The sequence below is a fragment of the Megascapheus bottae genome, chromosome 2, assembly GCF_031878675.1.
Source record: "Megascapheus bottae isolate mThoBot1 chromosome 2, mThoBot2.hap1, whole genome shotgun sequence".
Classification (NCBI taxonomy): Eukaryota; Metazoa; Chordata; class Mammalia; order Rodentia; family Geomyidae; genus Megascapheus; species Megascapheus bottae.
In genome coordinates, this window is record NC_143510.1 from 82982723 (window position 1) to 82996928 (window position 14206).

Consider the following 14206-nt stretch of genomic DNA (forward strand, 5'->3'; position numbering starts at 1 on the left):
GTTTGATATTATTCAATGGAAGAATACTTCAATGGGATCAGAAAACAGAATCCACAGTATCTCCTTCTACTTCTGCTCCTAATTATCTGTGTGACCTTGGGCACATCCCTTCTCTTTGAGTCTCAGTGTTTGACAAGATTATTTTCCAAGACCTTCCAAAGTTGTAGTCATCTTCAGTGATATTTCCTTTCAGCCATCAGGCAGTTTTAAGAATGAGGTAGAAATAGGTTCTTTGGTGTCTTCTCACAGGGTTCAGAAAGATAAGTTTTTTTTTTTAAAGAATGGAAACCATTATCCCTGCAGAATGCCTGCGCATTTAAGGCAAAAGGTTTTAATTTAAAAACTGTGTGGTCTCTACTGGTTGCACAATTTCCCTTTGTGTCCGTGCTTCTGCTGATCAAATATTGCAAAGCCATTAATTAGAGAAGGACAAATACAGAGTGCCACGTGCAATGGTTCTGGCAAATTACATGAAACAATATGCCAGATATAAAGTGAGGGTTTAAAGAAAGGGTTTTTTTTCTTGGTATTTAAGGTTTAGTGAAAAATGAAAAAGGGTAGCTATGCCAAGAATGAAAACCAAGAGCTTGCCAAGTGTTTCTTTAAGTGGCTCTAGCCAATGTGAGACTAAACAATGCATTAAATAGGCATACAGCTTACTGCAGTTAGGGAATTGCATGTCAAATAACAGCTTTTTGCTATGTTTCAAACATGATCTCACATATAGATAAAGACAAACAAAATGCTCTGTTGTCATCTCCCATAGTCTAACAGCTAATAAGGGATTTGAACTTCCTGGGCAACCAAAAAGTAATTCTTTGGGATATAAGAGCTTGTTGATCTTTCATGGAGAGGTGGAGAGTGGAACTTTGCCAGGTCAGCAAAAGATTTTTTTTTTTTTGCCACCATGGTTGTCAAAGAAGTCTGGCTACATAAAAGGGCAAAGATTTTACAGCCTGTTAGTGAAATCAACGAGACATCTCCTTGGGAGGTACCTTGTGCCTGTTTTTAGATTGTCTGGTTCTTTCGTATAGGCTGTGCCAGCAGACAGAAGGATGCCAGAGATAGGTTGGCTCTAATGGAGCCCCCAACAATTGCTGTCATGGCATATCATGTCTGGACCAGACATTTGGAATCCCACTGAGGGTGCAGAATACTAAACTCTCTCTGGGATCCCAAATATCTACTCTACTAGCCACTGATGATATGAGCCATTCCAATACCAACGATGTGTAAGCAGCTGAGTGAGTGATAATGTGCATGTAAAATCCTTGCATCTCACTTCTTTCTGGCTCCTCCCCCCTCTTCTTTCATGATCAGGTTGGGGAAGTCTCTTCTGAGCTGGCTCAATGTACCATGGTAATTTATATTCCTCTTTACTACCATTTTTTTAATAGAACCCCAAAAGGGATGCTTGGTCCCTTAAATAGCACTTCTATAGTAGATAGTCTAGGAGAGATAGCAAAAATAAGAACAGAGCCCTTTAGCTCACTTTGCATATTCCAGTTCTCACATGAGAGTGAGTTGCTCCGTTCTATCCTAAGGGATTCTGGGAAGGCTTTTGTACAAAAACAAAAACTACTCCAAGAAGACTTCTTTTGCACCCCAAGAAAGTTCTATTTGGATTGTCTCAATTTTCCCAAAAGGGAAATGGATTCTGCAAATGGATCCAGATGAGAAACAAACAAACAAACAAACAAACAAACAAACAAACAAATATAATGGCGAGCATGCATGTGGCATATCCTATGAGTTGGGAAGCATTGTAAATTAATCGATTGCAATCCATTTATCCACTTAATTCTAATACTAAAACTATACAAGAGACACCACAGATGAGGCAATTGAGAACAGTGAGGTGAAGTACCATTGTCAAGGTCATCCACCCAAGTCAGTTGCGAGGTTAGAGTTCAAGTCCTAGATATTTAGCAATAGAGGACAAGCCATTGACCTTGAACCCTTCACACTCTTGTTTATAATTTTTCAACAGAGAGAAGATGGCTTTAGAGAATATGAACATGTCATAAAAATGAAAATTGTGCTTTAGTTTTGCACAGAAATCATAATTTTCCTACTTGCAGAGATCAGACTTATTGGGTATGCTTAAAGAATAGAATTGAGCATTTGTTGTCAAGATTTTTAAAAAGCGCTCTTCTTTTAATAGTGTCCTGTGGTTCTAATGAGGCCAGGGTCATCAAATTCCACATGTGCCAATTAGTTTCAAAGAGAATAGATTTTCTATAGCTAGTTACTGTTCTCATCCCTAACTCTGACCAGCAGAGGCACACATGCACTGCCTGGCCATCTACTAGATCCAAAGCACAGGGATGCAGTGGTACAGCTGAATTCCAGCCCGGTTTGAAACACTGCTAGTCATAGGGAAGTGTATCTTTGAATGTTCCAAATTGTACACTCCCTCCTTTTAGTGGAAAAAGACTTTGGGTGAAAGTTGAGTAACCTACAGATTCTTATTTCTTTCTAGTAACTTGATAAAGTACAGCTAAAACCAAACCTATCCAGGAATCCTCACAGCCAAGAAAGTATCAAGGTCAAAACTGTCAGATAGTCTTCTCTCTGGAAAATGTCACTGTGTTTTCATGAAGTGTCTACTCCTTTGCTTTTCTAATCTGAGTAAATTTGATCATGTCTGAGTTCTGATACCATCCTTGAGAGATTCAGTCTGAAATTAAAATCAGCTGGCTTGCTATTTTTGTTTTTGGGGGGTTTTGTTGTTGTTTTTGGTGGGACTTGAACTCAGGGTCTTGGCACTGTCTATGAGCTCCTTTGCTCAAGGCTGGTGCTCTACCATATTGATCCATAGATCCACTTCCCATTTTTGAGTGGTTAATTGGAGATAAGCCTCTCACAGAGACTTTTCTGTTCTGGCTGGCTTCTAACTGTGAACCTCAGCTCTCAGCTTCCTGAGTAGCTAGGATTCCAAGTGTGAGCCATTAGTGCCTGGCTCCATTTGTTTTTATTTAAGAGGGCCAACTTCCAATCTTTGGGGACCTTCTTTCCAACCTTCAAAGAAGATAAAGGAAGCTAACAGTTCATGGGTCACTATTTAAATCCAGTGTTTTCTTTTTTTGAAGAGCCTCAGATCCTTGTTAATTACAACCTAGACTATGACTCTGTTGGCCGAGGTCATTTACTTTAACAAAATCTCCTTGTTTTATAGGCAAGGACATTTCTGTTCAAGAGGTTTAAAGATGCCAGCCAAAGTCATTCAACTAATGAGTAGACAGGTCTTAGAACAGTTTTCTGAGCACTGTGTATCAGAGTATAGAAGTTTGAGTTAATAATAATAACCTAAAATTAGGATGGTTTAAGCAATCAATAACAATGAAAGTTAATTGCAGAGTTTCACTTAGACTCTTTAAAAACACCATGTTTTAATACAAATGTCATTCGCTTATTCGAACCTGCTCTTAATAACTGTGCATTGGAAGTATATTGTACAAAAGTCATAAATATGGAATGACTGAAAGGATGTCCAGATATCCTTTCGAATTGATTTACTTCTCCCTTTCCTTAGACAGCCTAAAGTAAAGCAAATATAGTTTATTTAAGGGACTGTTTATGGACTCAAAACTAAAAAAGGACCCAAGAAACACTTTTTCATTTGCTTATTCTTAATTGAAACCATCCAAGACAGTTGGTTGCCCATTCATTTCTACAATATCTCCAAGGAGAAAAATCCCATAAGTTTCTAAACAGCAGGTTAAAAGGCAAAAAACTGCCATGGCTGTCAGAAATTATACCTATGGCAAGGTTAGCTTCTCCATTTTCTTTAATTTATTGCTGTGCTTCATGCAAAACGAGGTTACAGTAACACACCCTCAGCAAGGGCTCCATCCATATGGTAAGATAATAGCTAGCACTCTCCCAGTGCACTTTCATCTCCGTTATACCACTGCTTTCCTCAAGGACTATGGAAACACAAGGCTGGTGGATAGACTCTCTTACAATGATGCATAGGGCAGAACTGTAATTAGCTCTTCTCTGGATCTTTCATTTTATAAATCATCTGGGGAAGTTGCATTAATTATAGATGAACTATACCACATACACTGGGAAGATGTTCACAAAACAGATCATCTACAGGTTGTTTCTACTGTTCGTCAGTGGAATTTGGGCTTGAAGGGGAATATGAGCTCATTTGCAAGATCAGGTTACTCTATACAATATAAGCACTACAATTTAAAAAAAATCTGAATGGTTTTTAAAAGCATTAAAATTTCTTCTTGTTTGGTGGGGATACATTGACCAAGAGTAGAGGGGGAGGCAGTTTTATTTTATATGTTTAAATTGACGACTAATGGAGCTGGGAGTTTGGCCTAGTGGTAGAGTGCTTGCCTAGCATGCACGAAGACCCAGGTTCGATTCCTTGATATTACATACATAGAAAAAAGCTGGAAGTGGTGCTGTGGCTCAAGTGGTAGAGCTCTGGCCTTGAGAAAGTCCACGGACAGTGCTCAGGCCCTGAGTATAAGGCCAAGGACTGGCAAAAAAATTGAGAACTAATATTGGAAATTGTCTTACATTACTATGAAAAAAAATTCTGAACTTCAAAAATAGTGTCTCTTAAAAGGCACAGACACAGCACACTTTTGAAAATAAGGGTAAAAGATAATTAAGTGTCAACTGACAGGGTTTCTGAGTGAGAAAAAATGCTTGCTTCTAAGAAGTATTTTGAAGACTATATGCATAGTTCTGATTCCACCTCTTTTCCCAGCCCCCCAGTAAATCTCAGGGGGCAAAGAGGAAACAATCACATGTGTTGACAGCAGTTCATGCCTGTAAGAATTATTGGCTCAGACACAAAAAAAACTGTCACTGTAGCTGCGGCTGGCAAAAATATAGTCTCTAAGTTGTTAATATACATCCATTATATTTAATTGAAAGAAAGAGAAACCATTTTTATTAAGGAACTAGTCAGCATGCAGTGAGAAGTGTGGTTGGTTCAAAATTTTTGACAAACCTAATTCTCAATGGGTCTAACAACCCCAAAGAAGCCATTCCCTTAGATTCAACTGGATTTGGTGCTGTCACTTCAGTCATATAAAGGGACAATGACCAGGCACTTGATTTGCCTCTGGGATTCAAAGGGAAATAGTCACGCCTTTGGCACCATAGAGGCCTTTGAGAAGGCACTGTTCATTCATGGTAAGGGAGACCCTGGTAAAGTGATAGCAAAAACAGTACAAAGTATTGTAAGAAAGCATTAAGGATCTTGCCTCCAAGGTTAGTTTACTCACCTGACACTTAGTAATGCTAGGTGTCCACCTTTTTTACCCTCCTAACTGATTGTGGATCACTTAAAAAGTCAACCTCTCAGTCATTTCATGTTTAGGATACACAGCAGATGCCTCATGCATGTTTTGAAGTAAATGACAACAAGTTAGAGGGGCTAACTTCTCTTAGGGAAAGAGAGTTGGTTAGCCATTTGACTGGAAAATGAACAGGAATACCTTTGTGCATGAAGAACTAGGTCAGAAGGGAGTAACTTGAGTGACAGAATTCTGTCAGACAGGACACATGAATCATAGTCTCTCAGCAAAAATATTGACAACACAGGGTTTACAAAACCACTTCCTATCCAAGATCCTGCTCTTCAGAATCAAGAGCTGCTATGTGCAGTGTTCTTTTTTCAAGTTATTATAAAAACACAATCTATGTACATTTGCTACACTTTACTCCTGGTAGTGAGCCAATAAAAGAATCTTTTCAGTGCTTTCACATTGGTTTCCATCATAATAAATTGTCCAATCCTCTGGGCCTAAGTATGGAGCAAAGTCATTCTTTCCATTCTAATTTCTCATCAGCTAGTGCTAACATCATGGGTATAGAAAGCTCCAGTTTCCATATACCGTGCATGGAAATCCTGGAGCGTGCTAGGATGATCATCATAGTTCAGCCTGGCACATAGCAGAAGGCACTTGCAGGCTTGGCAGTTACCTAGTGAACTGGATGAAAGAAAATAACATCAATGGATTACCAAAGCAGAAAAAGAAAACCTCTCAGGCATAAGTGAGAACATTTCCTTTCTTTCTTTTTCTAAAACAAAATGTGGATCGGCAGCAGCAAAGGATAAAACAATTATTTGTTGTTGAATCATATCCACATACCACATTTACCTTCCCTGGAATACTTTAAAGGCAAAACATAGTAGTTATTAGAAAACAGAACCCAATGATTTCATTCACCTTCCCTGTAACAGAACTGGATTGGAAAGGTTTATTGCCAGGAAAACTAATGGATTCACTCAATGAAAGCACTGGCTAGAGGCATAGAAGGGAATTTGTTCCTTCAAACCTTAGTGCTTGGGAAGCTGTGTAACATGATAGTTCTTTTATTTTTGGCCAATACATGGTATAGATCACTAGTCTCTCCAGCTGCTTTCTCCTCATTGTCGCCTCTCCTCATCTCCTGAAAGGCATATATACACACACCCTTTACCTTCGTCTTAGACACACACATTTAGGAAGAAGATGAAGACTTCAAGTGTGAGTTATCATACAATATATTTGGAACTTCGTAGGTAACTAAGTACGCTGTCTACACACTTGAATGACATAAGCCTTCGTGCATGATTCATGCTCTGTTTCCTGGAACTCTCTAATAGTCCAAAGAATTAAAGTGAACATCTGGCTTTAAGTTTGTCACAGTCTTGTAGTACATAGTGAGACAGATGCCAGTGAGGTAGATTATTATTATTATTACTTTTGCCAGACCTGGGGCTTGAACTCAGGGCCTGAGCACTGTCCTTAGGCTTTCTCAAGGTTCTACCACTCGAGCCACAGCACCACTTCCAGCTTTTTCTATGTGTATTCCTGTATCCAGGAATAGAACTCAGGTCTTCATCTATGCTAGGCAAGCACTCTACCAGTAGGCCAAACTCCAGGCCCTGAGGTAGATTAATTAAGTGGTCAGTTTGTTTAGATATCATTGCCCTTTGTTTGTGAATGTTGTATGCAAGCAATTGACTTTGCTATATTCTTTAAATTTATGGTTGACTTTTCTATTGTCTGAGACCAACTTATGGGATAAATACTTTTGATCTTATCTTTTGACCCTTTTCTTGCTGGAAAGAAGAGAAGAGCTATATCAAAGAACTATGCTCAGAGAAGAGCTGTGCCAAAGGTAAACAATGGCCAAAACAAAAAAACCAATCAGGATCAACTTGTATAAAGGGCATGACATTTCAGGATGAATTTACAGAAAGCTTTTATATTTGCAAACACACCTTTGAGCAAAGTTCATCTTCTGTGATTCTGTATTGCATGGCAATCTTGTGTATGTGTCCCTTAATTCTTTTCCCAGGGGCATATTTCTAGACTCTACTACTTTACTGCAAGCACCATAGCAGGCAGAACAGTCCTACATATCTTTTATACCCATACATTTCAGACTCCAAATTCTCAATACCTCAGAGTCCCCATTCACCTGTTAGAAAAAGAAAAAACAATATGACAATAACAGTAGACTATGATCACTGAAGGAAGGCTTGACTGAAAAGCAAGTTAAGAAGAACCATTAAGAAAGCAAATTCTATCCTCGATTTCCTATTGAAGTCCCACTGAAAAGCTAAGCTTACATGAAGGCTTTCAGAGGCTGAGAATGACTGCTAGCTCCTGGAAACCACTCAGATATTCACACACTCTCTACAGAGCCAGGTACCTTGGAATTTTAGCAGTGTAAGGAGAGGGAGAGCTACTCACTGAAATAGAAGCCCCGATCTCCACACACAAACTGAAGTGCATCCACCAGTTCAGCACCACAGAGAGTCTCTGGTCCAGCTGTGGCACAGCTGGTGAAGGTGAGCAAGCAGAGGACCAAGTAGAAGAGATGCGAAGAGGACATGAAATGCATCTTGACCTGTGGAAGAAGCAGAAGGAGGGTCAGATTTCCACAAAGCACAGGAAGGATTGAGCATGCCTTAGCATCAAACAGCCTGTGCTTAAACACCTTGCTGCTGGATCCTTGGACAAAAGTCCTCCCGAATCTCTTCTTTATAATTTCCCTCTCACACTGAAACAGTCTAAAAGCCTTGAAAACATGTACATGAAAAGATGCTATTATGACAATGAGATCACACACCACTCTGAGATCCTGGTAAAATGTTTGAATTTTCAAGCATTTATCAAAGGTAAAATTGTGCTAAATACAGGCTAGTAGCCAAATATGTTTTCATAATTTAAATTCTCTAAAAAATTGCCCCTCCACAGATGGCATGTTCATGCATTCATTATTGACCAGAATATTAAATTCAGAGTAGCAGTCCCTGTTCTGATTACTTAGAGTTTACTGTGATAAAAAACAAAACTTGTAAAAATGTCATGGAGAGAGAGAGAGACAGACAGACAGGCAGAGACAGACAGGGACAGAGACAGAGAGAGAATCAGTGAGGGAGAGACAGAGAGAGAGAACACACAGGTTACCTGGAACTACCAGCAGTTAACCCACAAGGGGAAGGAAACAATAAAACCAAACAGAATCGGGAAGAAAACAGGATTTAGGAATTGGCTTATGCTGTCAGAGCAGAAAGATGGGATGCCTTTCCTCATCCAGTATAAGGATCACAGCCTATACTCTTGTAACAAGAGAAGGTCATAATACATTTATTTAACTGAAGTTGCATATGATGAGGGAGCCTTCAGGATGAAGATGGATGGACAGGCAGGTAAGAAATGTCACTGCACAAAAACGATATCATTTAATGCTGGCTGATTGAGTTGGGAAAGACAGGAAAGTCTTTTCTGTTCTGACTCTTCTTTGCTATTCTGTGTTCTGAGTATGGGGCAGGATTCCCACCCCCTCCTGTCTTCCCACCCTGAACAAGGATTGATTGTATGCTCTACTATCAGCCAAGATAGGCCAAGAATTTTTTTTATGTTTAGCTGCTTCACAGAAAGGCAGGGGGAAGATTAAAGTCAGATCTATAGGATTTATGGCTGCCTTTGAGGAAGAGAGTTTCTAGTTTCTATGGTCTGCCTTAGGGGAGAATGGCAAGTAGGAAACAAGAAGGCAGGAAAAGAGAGAGAAACTTTCCTTTTGAGTGCAAAATACTCAGAATACTAAAGAGGCACACTTTTGTGTGTGTGTATATATATATATATACACATATACACACACACATATATATGTCAGCCCTGGGCTTGAGCTCAGGGCCTGAGCACTGTCCTTGGACTTTCTCAAGGCTAGAGATCTACCACTTGAGCCTCAGCACCACTTCCAGCTTTTTTCTATGTACGTGGTACAGAGGAATCGAACCTGGGTCTTTGTGCATGCTAGGCAAGCACTCTACCACTAGGCCAACTCCCGGCCCCTGAGGATATCATTTTTTGAGACCCCCAACACTAACTAAATTGTACCCTTGTATTCTAATGTCCCTAATCTCAAACACTTTCTTAGAAGCCCTTCTACATACAAGATTCTAAGATAAAAAACTTGCAAAAGTATCATCATACGAATTCTGAATTCATCTCTTAAAGGCAATTTATGTGCCATCGAATCCCTTTTATAGCAAAATCTACCAAGGGATCCACTGGTTGGCACGACATAGCCAATGATTAAAGCCAAAAGACAGCTCTGTTTTGAGCCACAAGAATCCTCTCTGGCTGAAGTCTGTGTCCTCACTCTAAGAAGTAGGGAAAATAACCCTTGGGATTTGCTGCTTGTGGCACCAACGTGTGATTTCTTTCAGGAAGGCTCTCATGGTGAGCTACGCCTTCCGAGACACAGGCACACTCAACAGCTCTGGGAAGAGCCCCGGACAGCCTGTTAGGTGAAGGATTCTTGAAAGAATTATGAGGTCATACCGGAGTCATAATTTTAGCAAGAGACTCTCTTGAACTTCACTTGTCCATTCAACTCCATCATTTTTTTTTGAGAAACAGACTCAGTTATTCACTTTCTGGTGACTCTATCCATCCCATGGGAACTCTCAACTTAATAGCCCTACACCATCCTCACTTTAAACAAGATTTCAAATTTAGTGTCTAGGTCTTCAGACCAGCAATTGGGTGACAAGTTAGAAAGCAAGGAAACCTAACTCCTTGACTGTTGCTAACACAAAGCCAATGTTTAGTCCATGCATGTAAAACAGCTAAAGACGAAGAAAACTCAAAACAAAAACAAAAAACAAAAAACAACCACCTTTCATTGTCAAATCATCATGAATAATAGACATAAAATAGAAGGGGAGGTGAAAATGCAGGTGCATGTTTATCTCATTTTCTCAGTGGATCTTTGCCTACTTAGTCTTTACCTCCATCTAAATCAAGTGACAATGACTGCTAGGGCAAAGGCTCACCCAGTCTTTGTTTTGCCTTATTAACAAAAGGAGTAGGGTATGCCTCCTTCAATATTTCCGGTGGAAATCAGAGCAAATTCAAGCTAACTGGCAATATTACGTGACTTTACTTTCCCTCTTTTTCTCCACCTTTTCCATCTTTGGTGACAATACTGAAGGCCAAGCACCTGCCATGGTAGATGCTTCTAAGTTCTTCGGCTTTCGTGAAAGCTGTGGAAAATAGTACTCAACGTTATATTCTGTGTGAACTTATAACTCCATGAAATGTCAAAGCTGTGCTTTTCACAATTATTTCCGGCATAACACATTTAAACTCAGCAGTGCATATCTCTAGCATTTAAAATTCATTCAATGTTTTTTTTTTTAATTTCTTCTCTCCCCCCACCCCGAATTACATTGTCAGATAAATATCAGCACGTATAGACCTAGAACAAGACAGAACCTCTGGTCCATTTTCCTTTAACTCAGAAAAACAGTCCAGCACACCCCCAGATAATCACATTATGCTCCCAAACCAGAAAACAATAACCAACAAACTTTAAAGCATAGGGTCTCATAGACTCACTAATCCCTTGGCTTTTTATTTAGCCAACCACAAAAGAAACAAATCAACAGGGAAAAACGAAAGGTTTTGTAGAGAAGAAAGAAGAAAGCCTGAGAGAAGAAGTGGGGAGAACTTCAAACCACCTCAGAACTCTCCTCCTCAAAAAAAAATCACAAATCCACATTTCCAAGACCTTTCTTTTTATCTTAAATAAATGGCATATCAATTGATTCCAGGAATCTGGGTCATAATGAAAATGCCCAGTTCAAATGGAAGGATAATAGCCATAGGAAAATACTCACTGGAGGTGTGATCATTTGTGTTTGTTCCAGGTCTTTTACAGCAGGTCAGGGTAGGTATTATGAGGCTGATGTGAAGAGAAAACCGAAGACTTAAAAACATGTGCTGCTTTGTGGGTGGGGTTTGGGAGAGCATCTAGTTACATTCGGACACCCAGGCAGGTAGGCTTGGAGCCTTTTGTCCATTCAAACAATGAGCAAATCACACAGCTTCCAATGCAGACAAATCTTTTCCCTTCTGTCAAGACACCAATTGCCACTGTGTGCTGATTGTAGCTGCCCTGAATAGTGAACAGTCATCTAAGTCCTGAGCTGCTCTCTCTTTCCCTCCTTCCCTCTTTTCTCCCTGCTCAAGCTCCAAGAAACACAACTGAGATTCCCAGTACCATCAAAGCCCCTAAGGCAGGACCCCCCCCTCCACTGCCCACTGAATTACATTGGAGAGACCACACATCTCTCTGCAGCCACTTCCTGCTGCAAGTCCAGGAAAAAGTGATGGACAGTTTGCTAGCTGAGCTTCTGAAACTGTTCAGCAGACACAGCCTGAAAAGTTCATTTGGAGACAATTTTTGCCATCTTTTAATGAACCGGAGACATAACCTGCCATTTCTCTGATGATCATCTAAGAAGAGAGATAAAACATGCTAGCTCCCAGACACCAAAGGGTACAATAAATACTGACATCATTTTTGTGAAAGCCAGGTGGCCCCAGCGTGCCAGTATTCAAGGACAGTTGAGTCAGGTGCCCCACAATGCTGTAACCTAAACTCTCAAGCTACTTACTTGACTAAGAAAAGTCTTAGCCATGAAACATTTTGAAAAGCGTAAGTGAATTCTGCTGTTAGTGTTCGGGAGCTTCTGTGAATTGAACCCTCTGGCTAGTGCCAGAGGAGCCAAGTGACAACGGCTTAAAAAGTGCTTGCAAATTGAAAAAACACAAGTCTTGCAGGATATAATTTTGCTGAGAGTGGAAATTTGAACTTGGGCCAGTGATCAGAAACGAGAAGTCGGGTGCATTGACAACAGCAGGCAATTTTACCTAAAAAGACTTCATAACGCTCAGTATTAAAAAAAAATCAACATCTCCCTGACAATAAAATACAATTTTTTTTAAAAAAAATCAACATTTTACAACACAAAACTTTTAAGTCCAAGCTTTACCCTGGAAAGTCCTCTTCAAATGAGAAAGACAAGAATCTGCTAGAAACTTTCTAGTGTTCCATAGACAGCATGCATTTGTTTAAATGACACAGCTAGGCAAGGTCGGTGAAAGTTGTTAAGGAGTTCTGTTTCTGAAGAGCAAATTAAACTTCACTCCAAGTTTGATCCTCTAAACACAAAAGTGTAGTGAGTTCTGGATCCTTAGTTCCAAAGGCTGTATTTGTAAAAGTCTTTCCTATCATCTAACTTATAACACTTCATCTGTGATGTGCCTAGTAGAGTCCCCACAAATTGCACACATACACACACACACACACACACACACACACACACGATCTTAAACATTAAACATCTGCACCTGCAAAATCCCAAAGTTTATATCCATGTTCTATATCCCTTATCCATAGTCAGGACTTAAAGGAATTTTCTGTCACATACCACCAAGGCTCAGCAGAAGTAAAGGATTTAGCTTAAGTATCTAGCAATAATTTCTGCTCATAGAGGTATCTGTACATAGGCAGGTATTTTGTCAGAGCCCCCCCTCCAGAAATGCACATTCAGCAATTTAGAAATAACTTCCAGTTCTGAAATAGTGAAAATTCTGAAGTGCATAATGGTGGTAAACAGAAGAGAAAGGAGTATATACCATCCAAAGAAAATTCCCTCCCATCACTTCAAAGAAGAAGAAATATTTACCTTCAAGCAATCACAAAAGCAGCACTTAAATAACTGAGTTGGAGGACTGCTGATTTTTCCCATGGCTTCTGAAGTACAAAATCTGGAAATGAATTGCTTAGCAGAAACAATGAGGCAAAAAAATAAGAAAAGAAATGAAAAGAAAAAAGGAGGAAAAAAAAAGAAATCCAGAGAGATGGTTGATGTTGAGAGCAATGTCACATTTCAATTTGAAGACTTCATTCCATTGCGCAGGCTCTATCAGCTCTGAATTTAGCAGTGACAGTGGGATTTAGCAAAGAGAAGGAGGATTTAGAGAAAATCCTCACATTTATCTACAAAACACAGACACTGTAGACAGGAAACAGCTGGGGGAATATTTGCCTTCTCTCTCTCTCCCTCTTCTGGCAAAGTTATCGAGTAAGGACTTTTTTGGGCATGGTGACAAATAACATCATACCTTTGCATTTTAAAACTGGAGCACAGAAACATTTTTTATTTTTCCCCTTTAAAGAAAAATGTGCGTTAGTGACACGAGAGCGGACATTAAAATATTTAGGCTGCCATAGAAAATTACGGTCTGTTCTCTGATTAACTTTATCCAGCGAGACACATACATCTGCTAACGCACCTTTTCACAATCAAAGTCATATGAATGGGATAAGGGAACAATTATATTTTTAGAGCCAATGCAATGCTTTATTAAGGAAAAGAAAAACAAAGAAAGAAAAGAAACAAAGACTATCTCTAGCGAACCCTACAAGTTTAACCCTGAAGTGACTGGAATGAATGAGGTTGGAAGCCAGCCCTCAGCTGACCCCTTGTCCTACTTGCCAAGTTGAAAGGAATGATCTAATTTCCTAAAACTTACAGCAGTGGATGGGCTCCTTTTCACATACTGGCTCTTGCTTTATGCCAGAGACAAGGCAAAGACTTGCTGAGCTGTAAAACCAACTGCAAAAGAAAATTCTTGAACAAAATTCTTTACTAGGCTGGCTGTCTGTCCCCCTCAGAGCCCCCAAGGAACGCATCAGAGGAGCAGGCTAGTTCCTTGCTATATTTTTCCATATAATCAGGACCTGTGTGTGCGTGCGTGCGTGCGTGCGTGCGTGCGTGTGTGTGTGTGTGTGTGTGTGTGTGTGTGTGCACGCGCGCGCGCACTCCAATTCCGTGTATCCTAAATAACACCAGCTGGCTAGCAATGCCCTCTCC

The 14206-nt window shown here is 39.9% G+C and overlaps 1 protein-coding gene across 3 annotated transcripts in view; it reads right to left on the reverse strand.

Annotated features, from left to right (window-relative positions):
* Positions 1-13365, reverse strand: part of Igf1 (insulin like growth factor 1) — a 70243-nt gene extending 56878 nt beyond the window's left edge. Inside the window, exons 1-2 of one of the 3 annotated variants that reach the window (XM_090328513.1) lie at positions 13016-13365; positions 7722-7878 (exon numbers count right to left, since the gene is read on the reverse strand). In XM_090328513.1, the coding sequence (XP_090184639.1) occupies positions 7722-7878; positions 13016-13078 (220 nt within the window). In that variant the 5' untranslated portion in view covers positions 13079-13365. Of the gene's footprint in view, positions 1-7721; positions 7879-13015 lie in introns of those variants that run through there. The other 2 variants (XM_090328514.1, XM_090328512.1) reach the window with 2 other exon arrangements.
* Between the last annotated feature and the right edge of the window lie 841 nt (positions 13366-14206).